This window comes from Gastrolobium bilobum, unplaced genomic scaffold (assembly GCF_033153095.1).
Source record: "Gastrolobium bilobum isolate Gb01-03AN ecotype WA unplaced genomic scaffold, APGP_CSIRO_Gbil_v1 utg9634, whole genome shotgun sequence".
Taxonomy (NCBI): domain Eukaryota; kingdom Viridiplantae; phylum Streptophyta; class Magnoliopsida; order Fabales; family Fabaceae; genus Gastrolobium; species Gastrolobium bilobum.
In genome coordinates, this window is record NW_026897818.1 from 192,397 (window position 1) to 215,569 (window position 23,173).

Sequence of the window (23,173 nt, forward strand, 5' to 3'; positions counted from 1 at the left end):
GTCAAGTTCAACTTAGTTATAAATTTGCATGTAACAATTACTTAAAAAAAATTGGCTACTTAATAAAAGCTTATAACTCGAGGAAGAAGAATTGGTGACAATTGATTCAACCACCAAGAGAATATTATAGTACAATGGTTTTAATTTCACAAGTATTTCAGCCAAAACCTTTTTTCTTTTATCAGGCCAAATTCTCCTGCCATCATAGGCCGAATGAGTTATCTAGTATTTTAAGGCACAATGGCAGCGAGAGGCATGAAATCTGGGAATTCATCAAAATGGCTTTCTGTAGCTGCCAGACTTCAAATCTTTCTTAACAGAGGACACCATATCTGAAATGCTTCAAACCTGATGGTTTTTTATATTCGTTCCTATGTACAAAATGAAAGAATAGATGATCAAGAATAAATAATTGAAGTCTAAAATACAAGTCCTCTTCAGACCAGACTTATCATCCATACTTGTTTTCCTTCCTCATTTCTGTCCCTCTTTCAAGTTTTAGCATTTCTGTTTTTGGCTTAATGCCGTGAAGTTGGACTTCTCATACCTCCCAAGGTCTCAAGGTAGGTCACCTTCTTGTCAGTCACTATTTCTGGGAGTTTTTGAGGCTTTCCATTATCAAGGTCTTTGCAAAGGTCATCTGAAACTGCAAAAAGGTCCTTCTTAATGTCTGAGTCACCTTGATCATTGCTCCAACCCATGAAATCTGATAGTGTCATTGAACCTGCTTCTTCCGCACCCTTGTCTACCTCTTCTCTAGGAGTTGGAGTCTTTTCTGGCTTGGGAACTGGGTTTCTCACAATGCTTCTTCTTCCTGCTTGTGGTGGATTTTGAGTGAGTAAATCTGCATGGAGTACATCTTCTATTCTTGACAACACTGTAAAGGCCAAACTTTCCAATATTCTTGAGTAGCTTTCAAGAACAGCTTGCCCCACATCCTGCCATGGTAAGTGATCCTTAATTATGATAATGATACAATAATATTTGTGTATTATAAGAACTTATCAACCTTGACAAAAAAATTCATGCAACATTGCTGCTGAAGAGTAGCAGAATCAAGCTGCAAACATGACATGCTCTTACCCGGTTGAATTGGATTTTGCTTATATCCAATGATGATTGGGGAATCCCAGGAAAACGATGCTTTAAGAGAAGTAAGATTGTTTCTGCTCTCTCTTCAAAGAGTTCTCTTTTTTCTATACTCACAGCAGAACCCCAAGCTGATTTGCTATCTTTTTGGTTCATCTTCCGCTTCCAAATCACTATAGATGCCTCAATTCTGTTCTTAAGATCTAGGATTTTATGTTCTGATGACAAGTCCATGGTTGCTAGGAACTGATCGGGATCGAAAAATTCATCAGTGATACTGCGGTAGATTGAGTCCCCTAGACTTGCTCTTCCATTCTGTACAAGAGGAAAAGAAAACCAAAATTCAAATTGCGTGTAAAAAGATGTCAGAATGTTAATCAAGATTAACTTTTAAGCAAATACTAATTGTTTTTTACTTACCTTGGGTAGGGATTCGATATAGCTTTCAGGGATCTCCATTTCTGTTAGAGTTTGAGCATTTATAGCCATGGCTGCTTTAAGTACTTGATTCACACAATCTTTCTGATACTGCACAAACCTTTTGCATGCATCAGATAAACCCTCTGGGGGAACCTTGGGGGTAGGTAACCACCATTTGTCATCATTTTGTCTCTTTGAACTATCTTTATCTGAATCATCTGCATCTTTTGATACATAATAGAACTCGTTTTGGTCTTTGAAGTTATCTAGACTATCCTGCTCATCACCAACAATTGTTTGAGATAACTAACAATCAATTGAAGCCAATAGAAAAAAATAATGATCATATTTTGCTCAGGAGGGTTAGTGATCTTACAATAAGCATTGTATCAAGCTTTTTTAAGGCAGGGATATTCATGTGAAGATCAGTTCTTTGTCGTGTTGTCATAATCTATTCAATCAAAGATGAGGTTCAATCATATATAGCAATTATGATAATAGGGAGAATGAGAAACATGAGCGGAGAGAAAGAGGGTTACCTCCATGTTTGAGCCATCCTTGGATTTTTGTTGTGAAGGAACCATTTCAACAATGTAATCGGTAACTGATAGAAGCCAATCAATTTCTCTTCTCCATCTTGCTTTTCTTTCTGGCGGCATTGGCTCTAGGCGCTTTTGTTCACCAAAAACAGCAGCTGCATTCTCAGTAAGAAAAGAATGAGAGAAACTGACAATGAATTATTTGAAACATTTCTGCTATCAAGTTCTCCTGAAAATGGAAGTAAGGCCACAATGTTTGTTTGTCCATCATGACTCAAGCAATATAGAAAAAAAAAAAAAAATGCCATGTCTTATTAGGTGAAGGAGAAAGAAAACAAGAAGTCAAAATACCTGCTAGGTTTGTCAATGCATTTGACAATGCCAAAGCTGAAGAAACACCCTTTCCTCCACCAGACATATCCTCACCCAATAGCAGTTTAGCAAATCTCTCCTTCATCTGTTCCATTTCTGAATTAAACCCAATCATCGTAAATGCTGAAGTTATAGACAAATTCAAAGCAAGGCAGCCACAGAGTTTGAAAATAAAATACATTGATGGATAGAGTTTTAAAATCAATATGTTGTGAATTATGGTCAAATAGAACATTCTGGTTCTGTCTGTTTTCCACTCTTTTGCATGGAAACAATATTAACACATATATAAAATAAATAAAAAACTTTGCATTTAATCATGTCAAAGGAAAGTATATTACAATCTAATTAGCACCAATTGTTTACCTTGCAATAGCTTCTCCCTGGCTTCTTTGGCTGCAATTTCCTCCTTGGTGCTTATTAACTTTGACTTAGGAGGTGGAGGACCCTTATTTGAATCATTTAGAGGTTTTGATCCGTGACTTCTTGATGACACTGGTTCTTCTTCAGAAGATGGATCTAATATGCTGGCACTCTCAATGCTCAAACTCTTTGTATGCCTCCCTGTGTTCTCAAACATCCCTTTGAAATGGAATAGTTTGGACCTGTAACTTTCCTGCTCTTGTTCCAGTTCCCGAACCATTTTTTTTTCCTTTATTTTATTTTGTAATTTATATTTTCTAAAGGAAAAATTCCTCAAGGGATGAACTAACAAGAACAAAACATGGAGCGGGAAAGAAGGAAAACTAAGTTTGTTACTTCTATGTCAAGGGAGATAAGGAAAATAGCATGATGAGAGAAGCCAGAGTTGCAAATGAAATGGAAGATGGTTTTTTTAGGAGATTTTGAGTTTGCAAAAAGGTTGGAGGTTATTATTTGATAGAATATTTTGTTAATTTTTTATTTTTTTTTTCCCTTTTTTGAGCTGGGTTCATTGAACGTGGGGTGCATGTTGTAACAAATGACATGGGTTTAAGATTTCGAGAAACAAAATTTGCATTATTATTTTTATTTTTAATGTTAGCGAGGAATCTGTTTCTTAATGATGTGGGAAATTGGATGGTTGAGGTTCTAATTTGAAGGTCAAAGGTAGCTAAAGACGAGGAAAGACAGACATACATGCCTACGCAATTTACATTAACACACCTCACTTTCTTCCCTTCCATCACTGGACGGTGCAGATGCATCACACTATAAGAATCAATGAAGATATTGCAATTTCAACTTTCATGTACAACTATTTTACTGCTTCTGATGTCCAAAATCTTCACGATTACCAAATTATAGGCTTTCCGTTTTTTGTTATGATGCCGCCAACACATACCTTAGTCTTTTATTAGATTTTATGACCATAATGGGTGCTATAAATTTTCCACCCTGTCATTGCAGAATTTTATTTTTTTATTTTTTGGCCATTCCAGAACTTCTCTTTTGTTAGTTTGAAATGTTATATAGTGAAAAAAAAGTCCATTTGAAGTTATTTCCTTATGATTTATCGCTATGTCTTTGTTGGATTCAAACTATGGAGTATTTAATATGTATGCTTTTAGGGCAAAAAAAATTAAAATATTACTATTTTAATAAATAATTATGAATATATAGCTGTTTCGAAATTATCTACGGATCTATTGCACTCATTCATGTCCAAATTGGGCGTGACTATTCATGCCCAAATTAGGCGTGACTCCCAAGACATTTACGCTTAATTTAGGCGTGAATCATCTGGTGTTGACACGTTGCAAAAAAAAATCAACTTACGAACCGTAAAATTCTGGAAAGCTATAAATTTTGACTCGGGTATCCGAATGAGGTAATTCTTTTTTTGATTCCACATAACTTTTCGAGATCTACGCAATGACATCTTATTTGATATATTTTATCTCTCACAAACATAATTCAAATTTGCAACAATTGTATTATATAGTGTATTAGCAAAAAAAATTAAAAAATATTATTAATAAGAAAAACAAATAAGTTGGCGTTTTGAACCTAATTACGAAAATATTGCACTCATTCAAGCCCAATAATGGTGCTATAACATTAAATTCAAAATTCAAATAACCTCTAATAAGTTGATTGCATTTTGTATTTAATATGAGTTGATTGTGTTTTGTATTTAATAGGAGCTGATTGCGTTATAATTTTATGAGTTGGTTATAGATTGTCGCCAATTCAAATAAATTTGCTGGAGGTAATTTGAATTTAATGTTATAGGAGTTGATTGCGTTTTGTATTTAATAGGAACTGATTGCGTTTCGTATTTAATAAGAAATTTGGTGCCAACTTATTTATAAATGAGTTAATCCAACTTGGTGCCATCTTTATAGTATCATTGTTGCAAATTTGAATTGTGTTTGTGAGAGATAAAATATATCAAATAAGATGTCATTGCGTAGATCTCGAAAAGTTATGTGGAATCAAAAAAAGAATTACCTCATTCGGATACATGAGTCAAAAGTTATGGCCTTATAAAGTTTTACGGTTAAACTATTAATTTTTTGTGTCACGTGTTAACACCAGTCGAGTCACGCCTAATTTAGGCGTTAATGCCTTGGGAGTCACGCCTAACTTGAGCGTGAATGACTGTAAATTCGAAAATAATATTCAAACTGCAACTTATTCGTAATTATTTATTAAAATAGTAATATTTTAATTTTTTTTTGTCATGCGTTTGGGCCTATTTATTAATCCCTTATTTATTTATTTATTTTTGGAAATATTCCTTCGGTTCATCGCTTCGCGATTAGTCCGATTCGGGGCGGATTTAGGATTAAGGCTTTAAACCCCTCCCAAATGTGATATTGGAGAGATTCGAACAGATGCCCTCACCCCCACCTGCTCAGCTCCCATGCGCCAACTGAGCTACCACCATTTGGTCTTATTTTTACTCTATAAGATTGATTTAACAATCAAGAGTTCAATGATATCATCAGAAAGTCTCGAGACTACCCCCAAAGATATGGGAAAAAACAAGTTGGATAGGTTGTTCTATTTATCATTATTTTTGCCTACTTTTATTTATTACTCTCTAGCATCATTGGATCAGAATCTTAACTACATTTACTATCTCTCTCGTATTGAGATTCTGATGTAACGATGTTGGATAATGATAGACAAAGGTAGGTAAAAAAAAATAGTATGCAAAATAACCTATCCACCATAATATTATATAAAATACATGCATAATTCAAAAACCAGAGTCATATGCCAATGAAAATTTGGTGCAATACATAAATTGAAGTTCAAATTCGTACCCAAAAATTCAGTTTTTTCTCCCAAAATCTTCAACAAATAATAGCATATCGATCTTAATGTGTTTTTAATTGCGGCCTTTATTTTGGATGGGAAACCGGTGAGTGTGTCGATGGATTTGCAACTACCAAATACCAATAATCAATGAGAAATTTCCCCCCCTAAGAAAAACTTGCTGTCCGCAAATTGAGAGAAAAAATTCAGTAATTTATTGAAACATCAATAATTAATAAGAACTAATAATTAATTACTATAATGAATTATGTATCAATAAATTATGTGATAGCAATGATTCTAACAGGAGAATACAACTCTTCTGCTTTTTTGTCTCGGTCACTTCTGCAGAAGATAATTCTTTCTTTCTTTTTTAAATTATTGATTATAAAAACAATTAAAATTAATGATTGCTTATGTTCTTACGAGAATCATAAATTAAAAAAATCCTTATTTTCCAATAATGTTAATAATTAATGACCGATTAACCAAAATATACATGTTCTCATTATATTATACGATAGTGTAAAGTACAATAGAAAATTTAATTTCAATATTTAAATTACCTATGAATTTAAATTAATTGATGAACAGTTTGGTGGTGAGAATAGATGTGTTTCACTTCAAAAGGTAAAGTATCTCCATGTAACCAAAATATTATATAAAATACATAATTCAAAAACCAAAGCCACATGCCTATGAAAATTTGGTTCAATGCAGAAATTAAAATTGAAATTCCTACCCTAAAATTCATTTTTCCCTCCCAAAATCTTCAACAAATAATAGCACATCGTCATTTTAATGATTTTTAAATGCGGCCTTTCTTCTGGATGGGAAACAGGTGAGTGTATCAATGGATTTGTATCTGCCAAATACCAATAATAATAATAATAAAAACAAAATTTTGCTTTACTCAAATTGAGTGCAAAAAGTCAGTAATTCATTGGAACATCGCCAATTAATAATTAACTGCTAATTGATTACTATAATGAATTATGTATCCATAAATTATTTGTTAGCAATGATTCTAATCTCTAACAGAAGAATACAACTGTTTTTTAACTTAAGGAAAGAAGAGAAGAATACAAATGTTTTGATTGTTTTTCGTCTTCTGCATAAGGGATTTTGCTTAAGGTAGTGTTTGGTTGGGGAGAAATTTTATAATACTAGAGAAATGTAAATACTAGGGATCTGGAGGAAAAGTGAGTTAGATAGGAAAGTTTTAAAAAAGTTGTTTGGTTGGACAAAATTTTACCAGGAAAATTGAATTAAATTTCTGAATGTGTGTTTGGTTGAAGATAAAATATTGATGAGAAAATTTAATGAAATTACGAAACTATCCTCGTAAAACAACCTTGGTTTTATTGATTGTCCCAATTATTAAGAGTTCATCACTGCTATATGGACCATTGAATTAGAAGATGGTAGGAACTTTTTTTCCCAATTGAGGAAGACAACATTCCCTATTAGAATATAGAGAAAAGACGCCTCTGTTTCACAAAAAACATACATGGATTAGAGGTGTTTGTGATAAGAATCGCAGGGGTAAACTTGTCTGTGATTAAAAACTTTTTCATTTATCCAGTTTTGAATAGCAATTCCACATCTTCAAAGGGGTTTCTCAACAGTGCACTTCTCTAATTTTTGGTCTCTTCCTCCTTTGCTAGCCATCTGGTTTAGATGGGAAAATCAAGTGAAAACCTTCAACCAAACGTGGTAATGACAGATACCCATATGCAGTTACCCATCAAAATTTTCACTTCTCCCCAACCAAACACCACCTTAATGTGTTCTAGGAGCACAAACACTTTTGATGGTCCTTTATTCTCTTGGAAAAATATTTGATTTTTAAATTCTTTCATTTTCAATAATTTTTCTCTCAATCCCATTTCAATTTTATTTTTGGAAGGGATCATGGTGATCCTGGACCACCAAATAAGATCTCCTGCATAATATATATATATATATATATATATATATATATATATATATATATATATATATATATGGCTTATCGTTTCTCAAGCTGCTTGAAATAATTTTATCTCCGGCTACTAAATCATAACGTACAAAGATGGATCAATGGTGGTGATAAAAGAAGAGAGAGAGAAAAAGAAAATAATAACCATTCAAAGGTAAATCCATTAATATAAGAAAATAAATAAATAAAACGACGTCGTTTTAAGGTGGCCGGAGATAAACTTATCTCAAGTTGCCGGAGAAATATTTTTTTTCATATATATATATATATATATATATATAGAGAGAGAGAAAAAAAAAATCCTAGCAGCTTGAGATAAATTTATCTCTGGCTATCCCAAAATTACGCTGTTTTATTTATTTCCTTATATTAATTTATTCACCTTTGAATGGTTATGATTTCCTTTTTCTCTCTTTCTTTATCTCCATTGATCCATCTTTGTACGATTATGATTTAGTAATCGGAGCTAAGATTATCTTAAGCAGTTTGAGAAATGATAAATATATATATTTACAACTATTGACCATAATAAAAATTAAAACATTGTTTATGTTCTTATGATAATCATAAGTGAAAAAAATTTCCTTAAATTTTTCAAGGAAGTTAATAATTAACTACCGTTTAACCAAATTATTCAAGTTTTCATTATATTGTTAGATAGTTTAGGGTACCTTAAAAAAATTAATTCAAATATTTAAATCACCCATGAATTTAAATTGATTGAATTAGACAAAATATTAATAATAGTTGTTGTTAGGGGTGAAAATGAGTTGGGGCGAGACAAACTTTACCTTAAACGAGCCAAGCCTATAAAAAATATTTAAAGCTTGTCTTGACCCATTAGACTGGTACGAACTAAATTTTAGGCTTGACTTGACTTGTTCATAAAAAATTAAAGGCTTGGGTTGAGCTTGACTTGACTTATTTATAATTATAAAATATATATTTTTTCAAAGTCTCATATGTCCAAATATTGAGACTATAAATGCAACAAATTCTGTATTCCTTCGTCAGAGCAAAAATAATCATAAAACTCGCTCAGTCCACATATAATTACATCTCTTATGCTAAAAAGTATTATTTATATTTTATTTATTATAGTAAAAATTAATAAAAATATATATTATTTATTATAATAATATATCAAGCTAGCTCAATGGCTTGCAAGCCAAGCCTTATTAAAGTAGGTTTGGTTTGGTTTGCTAAACAAGCTTTTATTAAACCTAGCTTGTTCTATTTATTAAAAAAGTCAGGCTGCTCGGTCTATTTATACTTGACGTGAGCCGTCGACCTCACTTAAATTGATCAGGTTTGTAAAAATAATGATTTGTAATAAAATGAACAACCTAAATCGTCTCTCTCAACAAATTTGCAAGGATATTAATAAGTCAATTAAAAATAAGAAGTAAAAAGATGGGTTTTGTGCGATTAAAAATAGAAATTAAAAATAAGAATTTAAAAATAAAAATTATCAATTAAAAGCAATCGATCCAAAAATTTGAATTCTAAGATATCCATTATTAGACAAAGAATTACCAAATCGTGATTGACGATGGTGTAGGCATGAAACAAGTTACGCATAACATCTCATCCCTTAATTAAAAGGTATTTAGTATATGGGATAAGATAGCATACAGAGTAAAGTATGAAAAAAAATATATATACGTAATATTCTATCGCTTAATATGTTAAGCATTAATAAAATTATTATCATTATTCAATATAGGATATTATATCTATTGTATTTTTTTATCTAATTTATCTACTTTTTTCCAATACTAATAGATTATAATCGCAACGGAAATTGATCGTTCCTCTCCCTTTTCTATAATTGTTCGTTAAGATTGTAATATCGGTGTTGAAGAAAAATAAATAAAGTATAATATCAAGTCCCGGTTCGGACCAACCCGGTTCAACTACCGGTCCGAGTTGTATAATATTAAGAGTAAACATTTGTTTTTTGTCTCTGGCAATATTTACGAAATTTTTTTTAGTCTCTGACAATAAAAAAGAACTAAATTGGTCCCTAAAATTATGAAAAAAGGGGTCATCCTTATGTCAACTCATCCGTTACTAATGTGGCCCTTTTTATATACTGTTAGGGACCAATTTAGTCTTTTTTTTATTACCAGGAACTAAAAAGAATTTCCTAAATATTGTAAAAAAAAAATGTTTACTCCAATATTAACATAGATACGTGAAGAGTTTAAATAGAATCTTATCTGCAAAATCATTAGCTTTCTCGTTGACTCACAATCGAACCTTCTGTAACTCCCATTTTTTCGAAACTCGAACCCTAATTCGCGGTAAAATGGGAACCATTGGTGTACTCCTTGTGGTCCAAGGGTTAACCTACCTGGAACAAGAGTTGGATAAGCGCTACAAGCTTTTCCGGGTATGGGATTACCCGCAGAAGGCCAAGCTCCTCAACGACCACGCCACCACCATCCGCGCCGTCGTCGGAAGCTCGAACGCCGGCGCCGACGCGGAGCTGATCGATGCGTTGCCGAAGTTAGAGATCGTGTCGAGCTTCAGCGTGGGCGTGGACAAGATTGACTTGGTGAAGTGCAAGGAGAAAGGGATTCGCGTGACCAACACGCCTGACGTGTTGACCGATGATGTCGCCGACTTGACCATCGGGTTGATCCTCGCACTCTTGAGGAGGATTTGCGAGTGCGATCGCTACGTCAGAAGTGGAAAATGGAAACAAGGTGATTACAAGTTGACCACTAAGGTAACAAACAGTTTTTATTCCCTTTTTTTTTCTTCTTTTTCTTTTTTGGGATGCCATGTGTTCGATCAATTTCCTCACTGAACATCTGATACATGAAACTGTTACTTACCACTTTTTTGGTATCTCACTCTGCGGATATGTTGCTTATCTTCTCATTTATCAGTTTTGTGTTGTCTTATGAAGAGCATGAATCAGAATTTAATGATACAGAGGATTAGAAACGTTTCGTTTTGTCTGATATTCATGCATTTTTATGGGCGTGCCATGCCCATGGTTTCTTTGATAGCTGCTCTTTGCTCACAATTGTGTTACTGTGAGGAGAATTGTCATAAGAACATATAGTGTTAATCAGTGAGCTTTGGTGACTGCCACATGCACTCACTACTTAGCTTCGTTCTGCATATGCAAAGAACCAATTGTCTTTATCTTATTATCATCATTCATCATCTCAGAAGCTCTTTTTATTACACCTAGAGAAAATCCCACACCTAACTTAATAGACAATTAATGTGAACATAGCATTCTTTTATGATCCTTTTGTCATTACCTCTCTTTAGATAGTTTTGTATGACTTTCAGAATGGCGGTGAAAAACTCAATTTGAAATTGCACACCAATGGTCTATCATCATGTTGTAAGAAGTACTGAGCTTCAATCTTAAGGATTTACCTGTATCATATCATGCTAATTTAAAATCTATTTTATACTTCTAATTTATTTTCTTTTAGTATTCCCCCCCCCCCCCCCCCCCCCCCCCCCCCCCCCCCCCCCACCATCTTTTTCCGACAGGGAATTAATTTTCACCTTGCGTGTTTTCCTTCCAGTTCTCTGGGAAAACTGTTGGCATTATTGGGCTGGGAAGGATTGGCACAGCAGTTGCCAAGAGAGCTGAAGGATTTAACTGTTCAATATGTTACTACTCTAGAACTGAAAAACGAGATTCAAAATACAAGTACTATCCAAGTGTTGTTGAGCTAGCATCCAACTGCGATATACTAGTTGTTGCTTGCCCTCTTACAGAGGAAACCCATCACATCGTCAATCGGGAGGTCATGAATGCACTGGGTCCCAAGGGTGTTCTAATTAACATTGGGCGTGGTAAGCATGTTGATGAACGTGAGCTGGTCTCAGCATTGCTTGAAGGTCGTTTAGGTGGGGCTGGGATTGATGTGTTTGAAAATGAGCCTCATGTTCCTGAAGAGCTATTTGGGTTAGAAAACGTTGTCTTGTTGCCTCATGTTGGAAGCGGCACAGTAGAAACTCGAACTGCAATGGCTGATCTTGTTATTGGAAACCTGGAGGCTCATTTCCTTGGAAAGCCACTGTTAACTCCCTTGGTTTAGTCAACGTAAGATCGGTTGGTCTGCATTCAGTTACATTAGCATCAGTCAATAATTTGTAATATGGAAATTGATGATTGTGAGAGCTCTTTGATATCTATATCGGAGCTTTAACGATTGTAAAGAATGATTCAGTTCATATTCATCCTGTGACATCTTGATCAGATTATTAATCTGGATTGGCAGAACTTTAGCACATATTGGTATAGGAATAACTTTGTGAAATAACTTAATTTATTATGTTAGGTTCAAATTTTAGGGTTAATAGTTTGTCACAGGAGAAAAAAAATCCCCCCCCCCCCCCTCCCCCCGGCGGCTGACAAAACCAATTAGTGGGGCCCAGTAAAATATATGTAGGACTCACAATAATTTTTTTTTCCCTCTTTATAATAGAATTCATTTATTTTTAACAGGAAATTTTTTTTACAATAGAAACATTAATTTCTATGGAGAAGATGATTTTTCCTCCTATCAATTTTCCTTTTTCCTCCCCCTCGAAACGATACACCAAATGGTTAAGACTAACCGAGCCAATGATGTAAAAGTTTCCTAATTTTGCAGATGGAACTTTCATAATTAATAAAACATTGGGGTTATAATTCATTAAGGTGCAAAACTAACACACATTAGTGCAACTAATTCTAGGCATAATATGGGAACTCCAATACATCCCCGTAGTTTTGCATCTGTCATATGATAAGTAGTTACAATAACATCTTTACAAGTTCTAGTGCAAATGTATATTATTTATTAACGTGTAACTAGCAATTGACAATGAAAGTCAGTTATTACTTTGAAATTGATTGACTCCTCTTTGCACTCTAAATTACTATTGAAATGTGTTGCTATCTAGGTTGATACTATGACATGATCGTTTCAATGCACTGAGTTGCTGTTTATGGCCTAAACTTCTGGTTTCCCAGAGAGAGAGAGAGAGAGAGAGAGAGTATGATACTGATGAGTGCATGGATATTGGATAACTACTAGTTTTCCGTATCAAAAAATGTGTTGTACACCAAAATCTCAATTAATAATTACAGAGATAATCTGTGAATTCAAAACATTAAAAATTTAGAACTTTGAAGAAGACTCTCCATATTGCTATTATAGAGAAGAAAGTACAAATTTAGGATAATTAACAATTGGGTACAGAAACAGAACGAACAAAACCAACCCAACAAACAGAAAGATATTATTAGCTTTTCACACAAAGCCTTCAACCAAGGTAGGTTTCTTCTCTTTTTCTTCTTCTTCTTCTTCCCCTCCAACACCACCGTTCTTCACATCATCTTTCTCTTTTATACCCAACCCTTGCAACTCATCCACACATGCTTCACTTTCTTCCCCCAATTTCACTCCTTCACACACCACCACCTCCTCCACGCCACCGCCACCGACCTTGACTTCGTCGGCAACCGCTTCGCACCCCTTCAAGACGGTGCAGGGTCCCGACGGCTCATTTTCCAGCTCGATTCCCACGACGGCGTCGGTGGCGTCATTGCCGGTGGGCCACGGATCATTGACGCAATCTGCGTCGTTTTCGTCGTCCGTGACGGAGAAAATAGAGGCGGCGCGTGATTTCACTGCGGTGGCGGCTTTGAGAAATGCTTCATGGATGGATTCCGGTGGAAGTGCAGGATCTTCGAGACCTGCGTCTTCTAGGCGCGGAGGTAGTATCTGGTGCAGCAATCCGGATTGTTCCTTGGTGGACTCCATCCAATTTTGATTTTTGAACCCTAATTTCATAATCTGTATCCTATAATATGTTCAGTTCGGCACCGATTGAGGCGGCGATTTGCATCGTGGGCCCTTTGTGGGCTTTCGGGATATTGGGCTTTTCTGCCAACAAAAGTTTGTTTTCTCAGCGAAACCTGGCCCGTGTGTATCGCTCAACTTCACATTTTTAAATTTGAATAATTATAAAAAGGGTTTGATGTTCTCCTTTTAAAGGACATAAAATTGTGTCATTTTAAGTGAAAGAAAGACACAAACAATGAAAATCATTGAATGGAGAAAGTGAGTGATTTTTTAATTTAAATTTTAAATAAAAAATATTAATTTATATCTTTCTTTCACTTAAAATAATATAATTTTATGTCCTTTAAAAGGATAAATATTTTTCCAAATACAAAATTAATTTTTGAACAATGTACATGGCGAAAATATCTTCAATACTGAAGATTCAGCAACTTTACTAAAATTAAAGAAGAAAATAACATTTAATTTTATTTTTTTCGCCCGCTCATTTATGGTTATTGGCATCTGAATTTTATTTTTTTTCTTATTTTTAATAAAAAAAAGTAGGTACTCATAATAGGTACTCCTGTAACACTAAGAATATGCTCGCACATGACATCATATCAACCATTCAAAAGATGATTTTGAAATTTAAATTATAAATATTTTTATATTATGAAATTTAGTAGTTTTTACACACTACTTATCATTGTTGTTATTCTGCTAAACTTTAACCTCAAAATCACCATACCCACATATCCCTTTATTCTCAATGTTCGTATGAGATCTACCATTACTCCATAGTTGAGCTTTAATTTATACTACGGCCTCACTAGATCACACGGATCTCACCCCTAACAGATTAAGAACTTATTTGATTGCGTTCTTATTTTTTTATTCTTAAAGTTATTTTATAAAATAGTTATAGAAATATGAGTTTTTTTATGATTTTTTTTTGTTTTGTTTTGAAAGTTAAAAACCAAAATAAAAAACAAAAATAACTCAAATATGTTCTTTAAATTTGATTAAAAAAAAAACATCTACTACAATTTTTAATTTTAGTTTTCAAAACAAGCTTTACCAAACGAATTTTTTTTTCTTCTGAAAATCAAAAAACTGTTTTCTAGAACAGATTTAAAACAAGCCCTAAATTTTATGAAGTTTCAAGGATTTTTTCTCACCCAATCACAGAAATGGTATTTTTCTAATTTGTCTTTTTTTAAGTTTATGGAAATCCATAACGAGCCCTTTCCAGACTGGAGGAATATCCAGCACCTTTAAGAATCTTCTGTATTGAAACTTAAAATGAGAACCTTTGAAAAAGGGAGGAGGGAATAAAAAACAAGGGAGGCAGGGTCAAAAAAGAAGGTGGGGGAACACCAAGCACCACAATATTTAATATTTGATACACAATTTAAAGCCATGCCTAAACTAACAACCTCAATGTCATAAACTCATGACCGTACAGGGAACAATTTTCAGTATACATTTCCTGATCAGGTAGAAGAATGGACACAAACATAAAAGATAAAGAGGAATAGTTTGATTAAAAAAGAAAAGAAAGATGAACATCTAACCCACTAGCGAGATAAAAAATAGAATATGTAATTTTTGTCCTTGGTTTTACATTGTGAATAAAGTACTTGCTAGCTAATAATCAATGAGGGGGGAGCTTGTCTTTTGGGCATCAAACAAGCAAGCAAAGCTGGTTCACTGAACTTTCTCTACTTAACATTCACAGCCAGTAGATCTCTGTTGTCGTCCACCGCCACCAACATCGATTGTGTCAGGCAGGTACCTGATATTATAATCAAACATAAGCTAAAGTTAATACTTGTGATGAGTGAGTGTAAACTGCTACACTTAAAACATTTAAAACTAAGAAATTGTAAATCATTAATGAATAAATGACATGCATAAAGAAAACTAAGGAATACTCACATTTCTTCTTCAGGTTCATTCTTGAGTGCATTCTTTGCTATGCACTGGAAAGCAGCTTCAACATTAAATCCTTCTTTTGCAGAGGTCTCAAAGTATGGTATGTTTCCCTTGGAAGCACACCATGCCTTTGCTTTCTTCTCAGAAATCTGCAATATAATAGATTGTAATGAACGCAGACATGTACAGTTAACCACCCAACACAGGGTGAATAATTGAATGTATATAAGAAAGAGAGTAGCTTATATCATATCTTCTCACAACTATAGCAGAAAGCCTATTTGCCACAGATAATTGAACTCCAAAAATTTTCATAAAGGTCAGTCAATAAGCAATTATGTCATGAAGAGAGAAGTAACTTACAACTCGGCTATTCCCACCATCAACATCTATTTTGTTTCCCAAGACAACAAATGGGAAGTTTTCAGGGTCAGATGGACTAGCCTGAAAATCAAATATTTGCATGAGTTTCTCGCTGTTCTTTAATAAAGGTGTTACAGAGATGCCTACCACAGAGCCAAAGTATGACAAAAAATTACCTGAATAAGAAATTCTTCTCGCCAGTGGTTAAGATTGTCAAAAGATTTCATGACATTAACATCATAAACAAGGACGCAGCAGTCTGCACCCCGGTAGAAAGCCACACCAAGACTCTGAAACCGCTCTTGACCAGCAGTATCCCAAATCTGCTTGTACGGTGAGAACATGTCAATCTTAGATGATTAATCTCTCTTCCAAATACTTCAAACAGATGGAAGAATACAGAACCATTCAATGAATATCATGGCAAAAAATAACAACCAAACATTGTTCTTTCATTCAGTACAAAGTGTCGAGCACTTGCCCCAACCATCGTCACATATCATGATGTCATGATGCACAATGGCCATCATTTTATACATCATACAGACATTGTTTTTATTGTAACCCTTTTCACTTGACCGGCCAAAAGGCTTCATACTTCATAAAATCACAACAAAAATGAAATTGAAAGATAATGCAAAGAAATTTTAATCCACAAAGCTACCAATTACAAGAAAACCCATAATGTAGTTGCAATGTCAAAAGAATTGCAAGGAAAAAATATTATAAATATAGGAGGAAGAAGTGAAGATATTTATATTATAAATTAATGAATATTAAGCTTCATAATGAAACTCAATTACTTGTGAGAATTAAAGACACTCAAGCTACGTTCATTTGAAAAGTAACAAGAATTCAGTGTATCTGAGAAAATAGTATTTACAGAACAAAATACATTCATGAGCTGTGTGAAAACTGATATAGGTTATATACAAGGAGATAATGAAATTGATCATCGTAATAGCTCAATTCAATGCAGAATGGCAGGGTCATTTAAGTCAAAACTGGAGAACACATTATAAAAGAATGTACATTACAATATCCTCATTTTATGCAAAAAAGAAATAGTATGCTCTTGTATCTCTCACCTGCAATGTGAACAACCTATCTTCAAATTGAACTTCCTTAGTAAGAAAATCCGCACCGATGGTAGCCTTATATTGATTACTAAACTTACGATTCACATACCTATATGCAAGGAGAGAAAATAATGATCATGATAATACAAATCAAATAAAAAGATATTCATCAAACACTTCCCAGTAGTAGATTAAAAAAAATTGAAAGAAAAATCCGAGATTTGGGCGTACTGATTCATCAGTGATGTTTTACCAACCCTGCCAAAAAAAAAAACATAAACAGATCAAACAAATGCCAATCAGCAGAGAGAGCTTGGTGAATAATTCAAACATACAATAGCATCAAACAGGCATGTTTTGATAAGAAAAATTCCATGTTTTCAAAAATCAAGACATAGTTATTAATCATTTCCCTTTTTTTCCCTCTAATCCTTAACATCCCAGGTTCCTGAAAGCAAAAATCCAATTTTAGCTTGCAAAACAAACAAAAGATTGGAAATTTCAATTAAAAAATATACACTTCGAAGATAAAAGCAACGACCCTTTTCCTTTTCTCTGGCCATGCTATGATATCGCCCATTTGTTGATTAAATTCATAAGAAAAAACATGAAATTAAAAAAAAAAAAAAAAAAAAAAAAAGTAGAAGCATACCCACTATCTCCGAGGATAATGACCTTTAACAACATGCGCCGGCGAGATGCCATCGATGAAGATAAGAAGAGGAACTTTGTTTTAATCGAAAATGAAAAAAAATTCTGGGAAAAGTTGGAAACCAAAATTTGTGATCTGCTTGAGCGTTTTGCGCGACAAAGGTTTTGAAAGACAGGTGGAGGAACAAGAGTGAGTTACCAACTAAACAACGAATGACAGCCATGACCATGACTATGATGCTGCTGCACGTGACTCTTTTATTTCCCAAATTGCCCACAACTTGTTCATTTAACTACGCTTTTAACTTTTATTACTATTGTTCAAAAAAAAGAAGAAAAAAACTTTTATTACTGTTTCTAAAATAGATTCAAGAGAAAGATTATCCTTACAACTTATTAGTCTTTACAATCTCTTACAATTAATATCTTGATCGTTGATTTCCGTCAATCAACGGTTAAGATTTATTGCAAATTAATAATTAATTAATAAATTTTATTTGTGAAAATCTTAACCGTTGATGGACGAAAATCAACGGTTAAGATATTGGTTGTAAAAAAAAAAAAAAATTGTAATTATAACCTTCATCTATATTCAATATTTAATTATTTATTTTTCTTCTTTGAAGTTTGAAAGATTTGAATAATTTTTTTTTACTTCTAAGACATGTACGATGTAACCTCAATTTCTTCACTTAATCATAAAAAATAATATCAAAATTACTGTTTTAATCACATACCACAAGCTTAATAGAATGTATTAATATTAGTTTCTATTATTGACGGTTTAAATTGATGTTAATTTCATTCCCTTTTTATTATGAAAGAATTGAATTGATATTATTTATTTTTCAGAGACTAAACTTTCAAAACCTATAATTGTAGTTTATACTTATGTTAAAAAAAATTGTAGTTTATATTATAGTTATTAGTATCTTACAATACACGATACGATTTATAAGCGCAGCAATATGTATCATGGGGTATAGCGAAAAGGAATTTGTATCTGACATACAATATTGTGTCATATAATACGATATGTATCGTGTATCATATGATACGAAAATCAAATCAAATTTTTTAATTTTTAATATTAAAATCAAAAATTGATTTAAGATTCAAATTAAAAAAAATCTAAAACATCATTATTAATAAGGAAAAAAATAAAGACTTAATTTGTGATTTAAAATAAAAAATCAACCTAAAAATCTGTATTAATAAAACAAATAATTAAAAAAATATTTTAATATGTATTTTTAAATTATTTTTTAATATACACTATACATATTGCGATTCAACTGGTTTACACCTAATTCAATTAAAGAGAATTTTATGTCCGCAAAAATAAATTGCATAATATGATCTAGTTCACTTTTTGTTTTTTTTGGTAAGTGATGATCTAGTTCACTTAAATCGTTAATTAACTGTAAACACGTTATGATCTCTTAATATAGTAGGAGGTCTTGAATAGTAATCTCATGTTATAGTTTTTTTTTTTTTTTTTTAATATTTGACAGAGTATCTTTACAACATTAATTTTAGGCTAACTACGTGAGAACAATCACGATTACTAATTAATATAAATGTAACCATCACTGGAATCAAGAAGAATATACACACTTATCACTACTTTGATAAATGTATTGATACATATTTGCAGCTGTCACTACCCTGTGGTAAACGAGCTAAAACTCACTATTTTACCCTTAACTCCTGGTTCCTAAACTGAGCAAAAAAGAAGTGGTGGTGCGATAATTAAACATAAATAAACCATCGTACCCATTCATTTGTTATATTTGGCATGAAGATGAATTTGTATTGAGATCTGACACAACAAAACAGTCAGCGCTATGAGAAAAAGCATCGGGCTTTCTTAGTCTCTGTGCACGAGGATGCTGAATTATTACTATAACTTCATCTTTGGAGCTTTCTTCATGAGTAGTTGAAGTTGGCTACACAGGCATAAAAATTAAGATGAACCTATTTTAATTATTTGAACTTATAATGAGTGTATCAGTAAATAAATAAATAAATGAATGAATAACAGAAGTCACCGAAATCTTATACAAATTAACAAACTTGCGCGTCTTTGTAGAGGATTCAATGCTTGGAATAATGTTTTAAGAATGAATCAGAATACCACTAAATTAGTAAACTGTCCAACTAAAGAATGTGAGAGCATGTGTAACACTTACCACCCCAATGTGCCATTCATGACTACTAAATTCTTTGAACGTTGCTGCATCCATTTCCTGCACACCAAGGTGCAAAGTGTAGTCAGAAAAGAGAATAATATTCTATAAAAAAAATCTAGAATAGATTAATTCTTCAATTATCTGCTTTGAATATGGGAATGAGCCCTAACAGTCTAAGCTGATCCGAGAGAGTATGTTTCAATAATAAATTTAATTGGCAACTTGACCTCTGCAAGTTTCGATGATAGATAACTTACAATTCTATAGATGGGAGGCACCAGAGTCTCGTCTTTACACTTTGTGGAAGGCATAACAGAGAAGTGTGGTGCCAAATCTTGTGACCTAAAAATCCATCTGTAGGTAAAGGAATAGATTAAGAACTGGTTAATGTTAGAAATGGACAAATAATTGGGGGCAAATCATAAATAGTTTTCTTGTACTAAGTGCTTCTTTTGTTAGGGAAATTTATAAATTTCACAGAATTGAATGTTCTAGCACTGGAACACAGACAAGCATACCCAATGTACACAAAGATGCAGAACTGTGTCCATTCTCTGATCATTAAGCGAAGCCAGTAATTCTCTGAAGAGTCATCCATGTTCATATATATCTAAAATTAATGAGCTTTTCAAAGTCAGATATTTATATATATTATTGTTCGTGAAAATTTACTAAATGAAACCCAAATAAAATACCATAGTTTCTGCCATTGCTACTATCTGCATTGCACCCTGAAATTTCCTGCACAAAGTAAAGGAAAGCATGTGGACGAATTAAGTATGAATTCTTGTTTGCATGCGCAGAGATATATCTGACTTTTGGCAAGAAATTACTCATATACACTTCTCAAATGTGTGGCACTTACTTGAACATTGTGTACTTCTTATAAACAGCATCGTGCATTGCCTGAACATCCTCATTTTCTATAATGCTCAATTGTTCTCGCAATACTAGTAGGTTTTGGGATATATGGTGGAATATTATATAGAATGAAATAAAATAATTTAGTAGCAGAAGCACCTGTACATTTGGTCAATTATTAATTAGTTCAAAGAACCATGCATTCTTATTATAAATCACAAAAATAGCAGTTTCACCAGTTAAACTGCATATTACATAGACCAGGTAAGAAACTCACAGTGAAGTATGGCACACAAGCCCTGTAACCAACTAGAGTCAAGTAAAAGACACATGCAAGAGCGGCAGTCGAACGGCGTTCATTTAAAGAAAGATGCTCACACATGATGCAGTAACCATGAGAAATGAGCAAAAAGGAGACAAAAGCAGCTGTCTGAAATAGCACCCCTGTTACATACACCCCAAATGACATCCACAAAGAGCATGCCTGGAAGTTGAAGCATGAATACCTGCAAGAATGGTGTCACCAAAACCAATGAAGTAAATTTTTGCAGACAACAAATACAATTTTACAAAGTTCACACTACTAGGATGTGTTGTTTCAAACAAGCTTCGAAGTATGCCAAGCCTTGTCCAGTCTCACACTAAAAATGCACGGAGAATCATCTTCAAACTCATTTATACATATGGGGCTACCTTACAATGAGAAAAATCATTCTTAAATAAAAGATGGAATTGACTTTGATATACAATGAACCTCATAAACTAAAAAGGCAAACCTCGTGGTGCACAAGGCTTACCGACTTTTGAGGATAAGGATGAGGGTCAATTATACACAACTTTATTCTTACATTTTTGCAAAGAGGCTGTCTCTCAAACTCGTTCCGCAACCTTCCGATCACAAGAAACAATCTTACCGTTACTCCAAAGCTCACCCTCAGGACCTCATAAACTACCACTTTCATAATAAACTGCTTTATGATGTAATTAGCTCTCCATTACAGGGGCAATTCGACAAATACACTTCAAAATTCAGGTTTATAATTTGAGCACTGTCCCCTCTCCCTGTCAATAACTTTCTACAGGATTAATCCATGTGTCCTTTATGCATAAAAACAGGTACATACGTTCAGCTAAATGGAACAACTTGTAAGTTCAAACATGTACATATGAGAAGGCTTGCACAACCTCACATCTAATGCACCTCAATTTTATCAAGTTATTTGCCTTTTCCCATCAGTGTCTGTCGTCCTTCAGTTGCAAATATTCTATCAATATAGTCGTGCCTACAACAAATATATCTATGTATTTCCACGCCCTAATCCAGACAAGTATTCCGAAAAGTACAGTACTCTCCTATATAGTCTTATGCGTTGGAAATTGAATTATTAGGAATTCAAGTGTGAGTCAAAAATTGGGCGAACAAGTACAAAGTGATGAATATAGAAGAGGAAAGACATATAAATCCAATGCTTTTTTGAGGTTTTGGCTCAAGATGTGGAGGTTAAATTTTTGTTTCTAAATAGAGAATTACAAAATGTTTATTAAGCATAAAGTAATGATTCTCAATCAAATGAAAAATTTACTTAAAATAAAAAAATTCGGTATCCCCTTCTTTGCCTCCAAACATACACTTAATTTGTCTCCTGAACTATCAACTGAGACAAGAATTACCTGCTCTTCATAACTATGAAACAATTAATTAATACTAACAAATCCTTGTCTAAACTTACTGAAAGATAATGCCATCCAAATTCAAATATCAAAACCAAAATACACATATCTTTAACTTCAACGCCAAAAATTCCAGTACAGTATTCAACAAGCCACAAAAACAAAAACCTACCAGAAGAGGAAGGATAGCATGAGCTGCAATGCTTTAATCAACGGAACCGAAGTAAGTGTCCACTGCAATTTATTCCACTGCTCTAGCAAAACAACATCACAATAACAAAGCAGTTACGAAACCGTTTCAAAATCACAAAGTATAAAAGCACGAAACAATCAAAAATCCAAAACAATCAAACAACACGCAACGATACAAAAAAAAAAATCATGTCGATTAAACAAAAGTGAAGATGATTAACGAAGAACCTGAAAATGGCGGCTTTTATAGGTGTAAGCGGTCCAAGAGCAAGCAGAGACGAACCAGATCGACAAGAAGGTCAAGTAGAGGGACGGAAGCGAACGATACGATTCGTCCACTCCGATACCATAACCGTCGCCGGTCATCACCATTTGGTTACCGGAAAGTTGTGTTTCTCCGCCGGCGATTTCGTATTCAGTTTTTAACTGTTATGTTAAGTGCACTCGTTCTGTTGTGCTGCAACTATAGTGCGCATTTTATACGCTGGAGCGTTGCACACGTCTGAATCGTGGCACTTAGCGTTTCAAACGTGTCAAAGCCATAATTAAATTATTTCAGTTCATTAATCAAACTTTGATTTTTCAGTAAATCATGTGGTGCGGCTGCTGCCACTTATTTAAAACTAATTAAAGCGATTTATGAGTAAATGAGCGGCACTTGAATTTATTTTTGTTTTTTGTTTTTTGTTTTTTTGTTTAAAATTGTATTTGACCCAACCCAATTATTAATTTGGTGCAAAAGCATGATAAGTTACGGTAACAATAGGTT

At 33.5% G+C, this 23,173-nt stretch overlaps 5 protein-coding genes across 8 annotated transcripts; 1 reads left to right on the plus strand and 4 right to left on the minus strand.

Annotated features, from left to right (window-relative positions):
- Positions 1–518: 518 nt before the first annotated feature.
- Positions 519–3,063, minus strand: LOC133310591 (rop guanine nucleotide exchange factor 12-like). Its single transcript, XM_061511551.1, has 7 exons — positions 2,787–3,063; positions 2,400–2,516; positions 2,049–2,203; positions 1,886–1,960; positions 1,510–1,785; positions 1,084–1,404; positions 519–938 (listed from the first exon to the last, which is right to left on the minus strand). Exons 1-7 carry the CDS (start codon positions 3,061–3,063, stop codon positions 519–521), a joined length of 1,641 nt encoding a protein of 546 aa, XP_061367535.1.
- A 6,838-nt stretch (positions 3,064–9,901) lies between these two features.
- Positions 9,902–11,937, plus strand: LOC133310595 (glyoxylate/hydroxypyruvate/pyruvate reductase 2KGR-like). Of its 2 annotated transcripts, none has more exons than XM_061511555.1 (2): positions 9,902–10,368; positions 11,243–11,937. In XM_061511555.1, exons 1-2 carry the CDS (start codon positions 9,959–9,961, stop codon positions 11,721–11,723), a joined length of 891 nt encoding a protein of 296 aa, XP_061367539.1. In that variant the 5' UTR covers positions 9,902–9,958; the 3' UTR covers positions 11,724–11,937. The 2 variants fall into 2 exon arrangements, with proteins under 2 accessions (XP_061367539.1, XP_061367538.1); XM_061511554.1 differs by having other exon boundaries at positions 9,902–10,381; positions 11,205–11,935.
- LOC133310596 (ras-related protein Rab7) lies at positions 10,398–17,669 on the minus strand. Of its 2 annotated transcripts, none has more exons than XM_061511557.1 (7): positions 17,490–17,669; positions 17,069–17,095; positions 16,847–16,946; positions 15,935–16,081; positions 15,759–15,839; positions 15,399–15,544; positions 10,398–11,197 (listed from the first exon to the last, which is right to left on the minus strand). In XM_061511557.1, the coding sequence occupies exons 1-7, from the start codon at positions 17,540–17,542 to the stop codon at positions 11,095–11,097; spliced, it is 657 nt and encodes a 218-aa protein (XP_061367541.1). In that variant the 5' UTR covers positions 17,543–17,669; the 3' UTR covers positions 10,398–11,094. The 2 variants fall into 2 exon arrangements, with proteins under 2 accessions (XP_061367541.1, XP_061367542.1); XM_061511558.1 differs by lacking the exon at positions 10,398–11,197 and adding an exon at positions 14,833–15,255.
- LOC133310609 (uncharacterized) lies at positions 12,774–13,439 on the minus strand. Its single transcript, XM_061511571.1, has one exon. It carries the CDS (start codon positions 13,434–13,436, stop codon positions 12,924–12,926), a length of 513 nt encoding a protein of 170 aa, XP_061367555.1. The 5' UTR covers positions 13,437–13,439; the 3' UTR covers positions 12,774–12,923.
- A 1,415-nt stretch (positions 17,670–19,084) lies between the features above and the next one.
- Positions 19,085–22,838, minus strand: LOC133310590 (uncharacterized). Of its 2 annotated transcripts, none has more exons than XM_061511549.1 (9): positions 22,633–22,838; positions 22,385–22,461; positions 20,819–21,047; positions 20,546–20,700; positions 20,376–20,421; positions 20,199–20,290; positions 19,938–20,034; positions 19,681–19,737; positions 19,085–19,437 (listed from the first exon to the last, which is right to left on the minus strand). In XM_061511549.1, exons 1-9 carry the CDS (start codon positions 22,774–22,776, stop codon positions 19,276–19,278), a joined length of 1,059 nt encoding a protein of 352 aa, XP_061367533.1. In that variant the 5' UTR covers positions 22,777–22,838; the 3' UTR covers positions 19,085–19,275. The 2 variants fall into 2 exon arrangements, with proteins under 2 accessions (XP_061367533.1, XP_061367534.1); XM_061511550.1 differs by having other exon boundaries at positions 22,385–22,466; positions 22,633–22,752.
- Positions 22,839–23,173: the final 335 nt, after the last annotated feature.

Excerpts from the sequence above, each read along its gene's own strand:
- LOC133310591 (XM_061511551.1), bottom strand. The coding sequence starts at position 3,063 with ATGGTTCGGGAACTGGAACAAGAGCAGGAAAGTTACAGGTCCAAACTA. Across the intron at positions 1,786-1,885 it reads AGCTTGATACAATGCTTATT|GATAGTCTAGATAACTTCAA; the intron begins GTAAGATCACTA and ends GGTGATGAGCAG. Across the intron at positions 939-1,083 it reads GCAAAATCCAATTCAACCGG|GATGTGGGGCAAGCTGTTCT; the intron begins GTAAGAGCATGT and ends TTACCATGGCAG.
- LOC133310609 (XM_061511571.1), bottom strand. The coding sequence starts at position 13,436 with ATGGAGTCCACCAAGGAACAATCCGGATTGCTGCACCAGATACTACCT.
- LOC133310590 (XM_061511549.1), bottom strand. The coding sequence starts at position 22,776 with ATGGTGATGACCGGCGACGGTTATGGTATCGGAGTGGACGAATCGTAT. Across the intron at positions 20,422-20,545 it reads AAGAAGTACACAATGTTCAA|GAAATTTCAGGGTGCAATGC; the intron begins GTAAGTGCCACA and ends TACTTTGTGCAG. Across the intron at positions 19,738-19,937 it reads TGCCTCCCATCTATAGAATT|GAAATGGATGCAGCAACGTT; the intron begins GTAAGTTATCTA and ends CTTGGTGTGCAG.
- LOC133310596 (XM_061511557.1), bottom strand. The coding sequence starts at position 17,542 with ATGGCATCTCGCCGGCGCATGTTGTTAAAGGTCATTATCCTCGGAGAT. Across the intron at positions 16,082-16,846 it reads ATAGGTTGTTCACATTGCAG|ATTTGGGATACTGCTGGTCA; the intron begins GTGAGAGATACA and ends CCGTACAAGCAG. Across the intron at positions 15,545-15,758 it reads ATGGTGGGAATAGCCGAGTT|ATTTCTGAGAAGAAAGCAAA; the intron begins GTAAGTTACTTC and ends ATTATATTGCAG.
- LOC133310595 (XM_061511554.1), top strand. The coding sequence starts at position 9,959 with ATGGGAACCATTGGTGTACTCCTTGTGGTCCAAGGGTTAACCTACCTG. Across the intron at positions 10,382-11,204 it reads ATTACAAGTTGACCACTAAG|TTCTCTGGGAAAACTGTTGG; the intron begins GTAACAAACAGT and ends TTTTCCTTCCAG.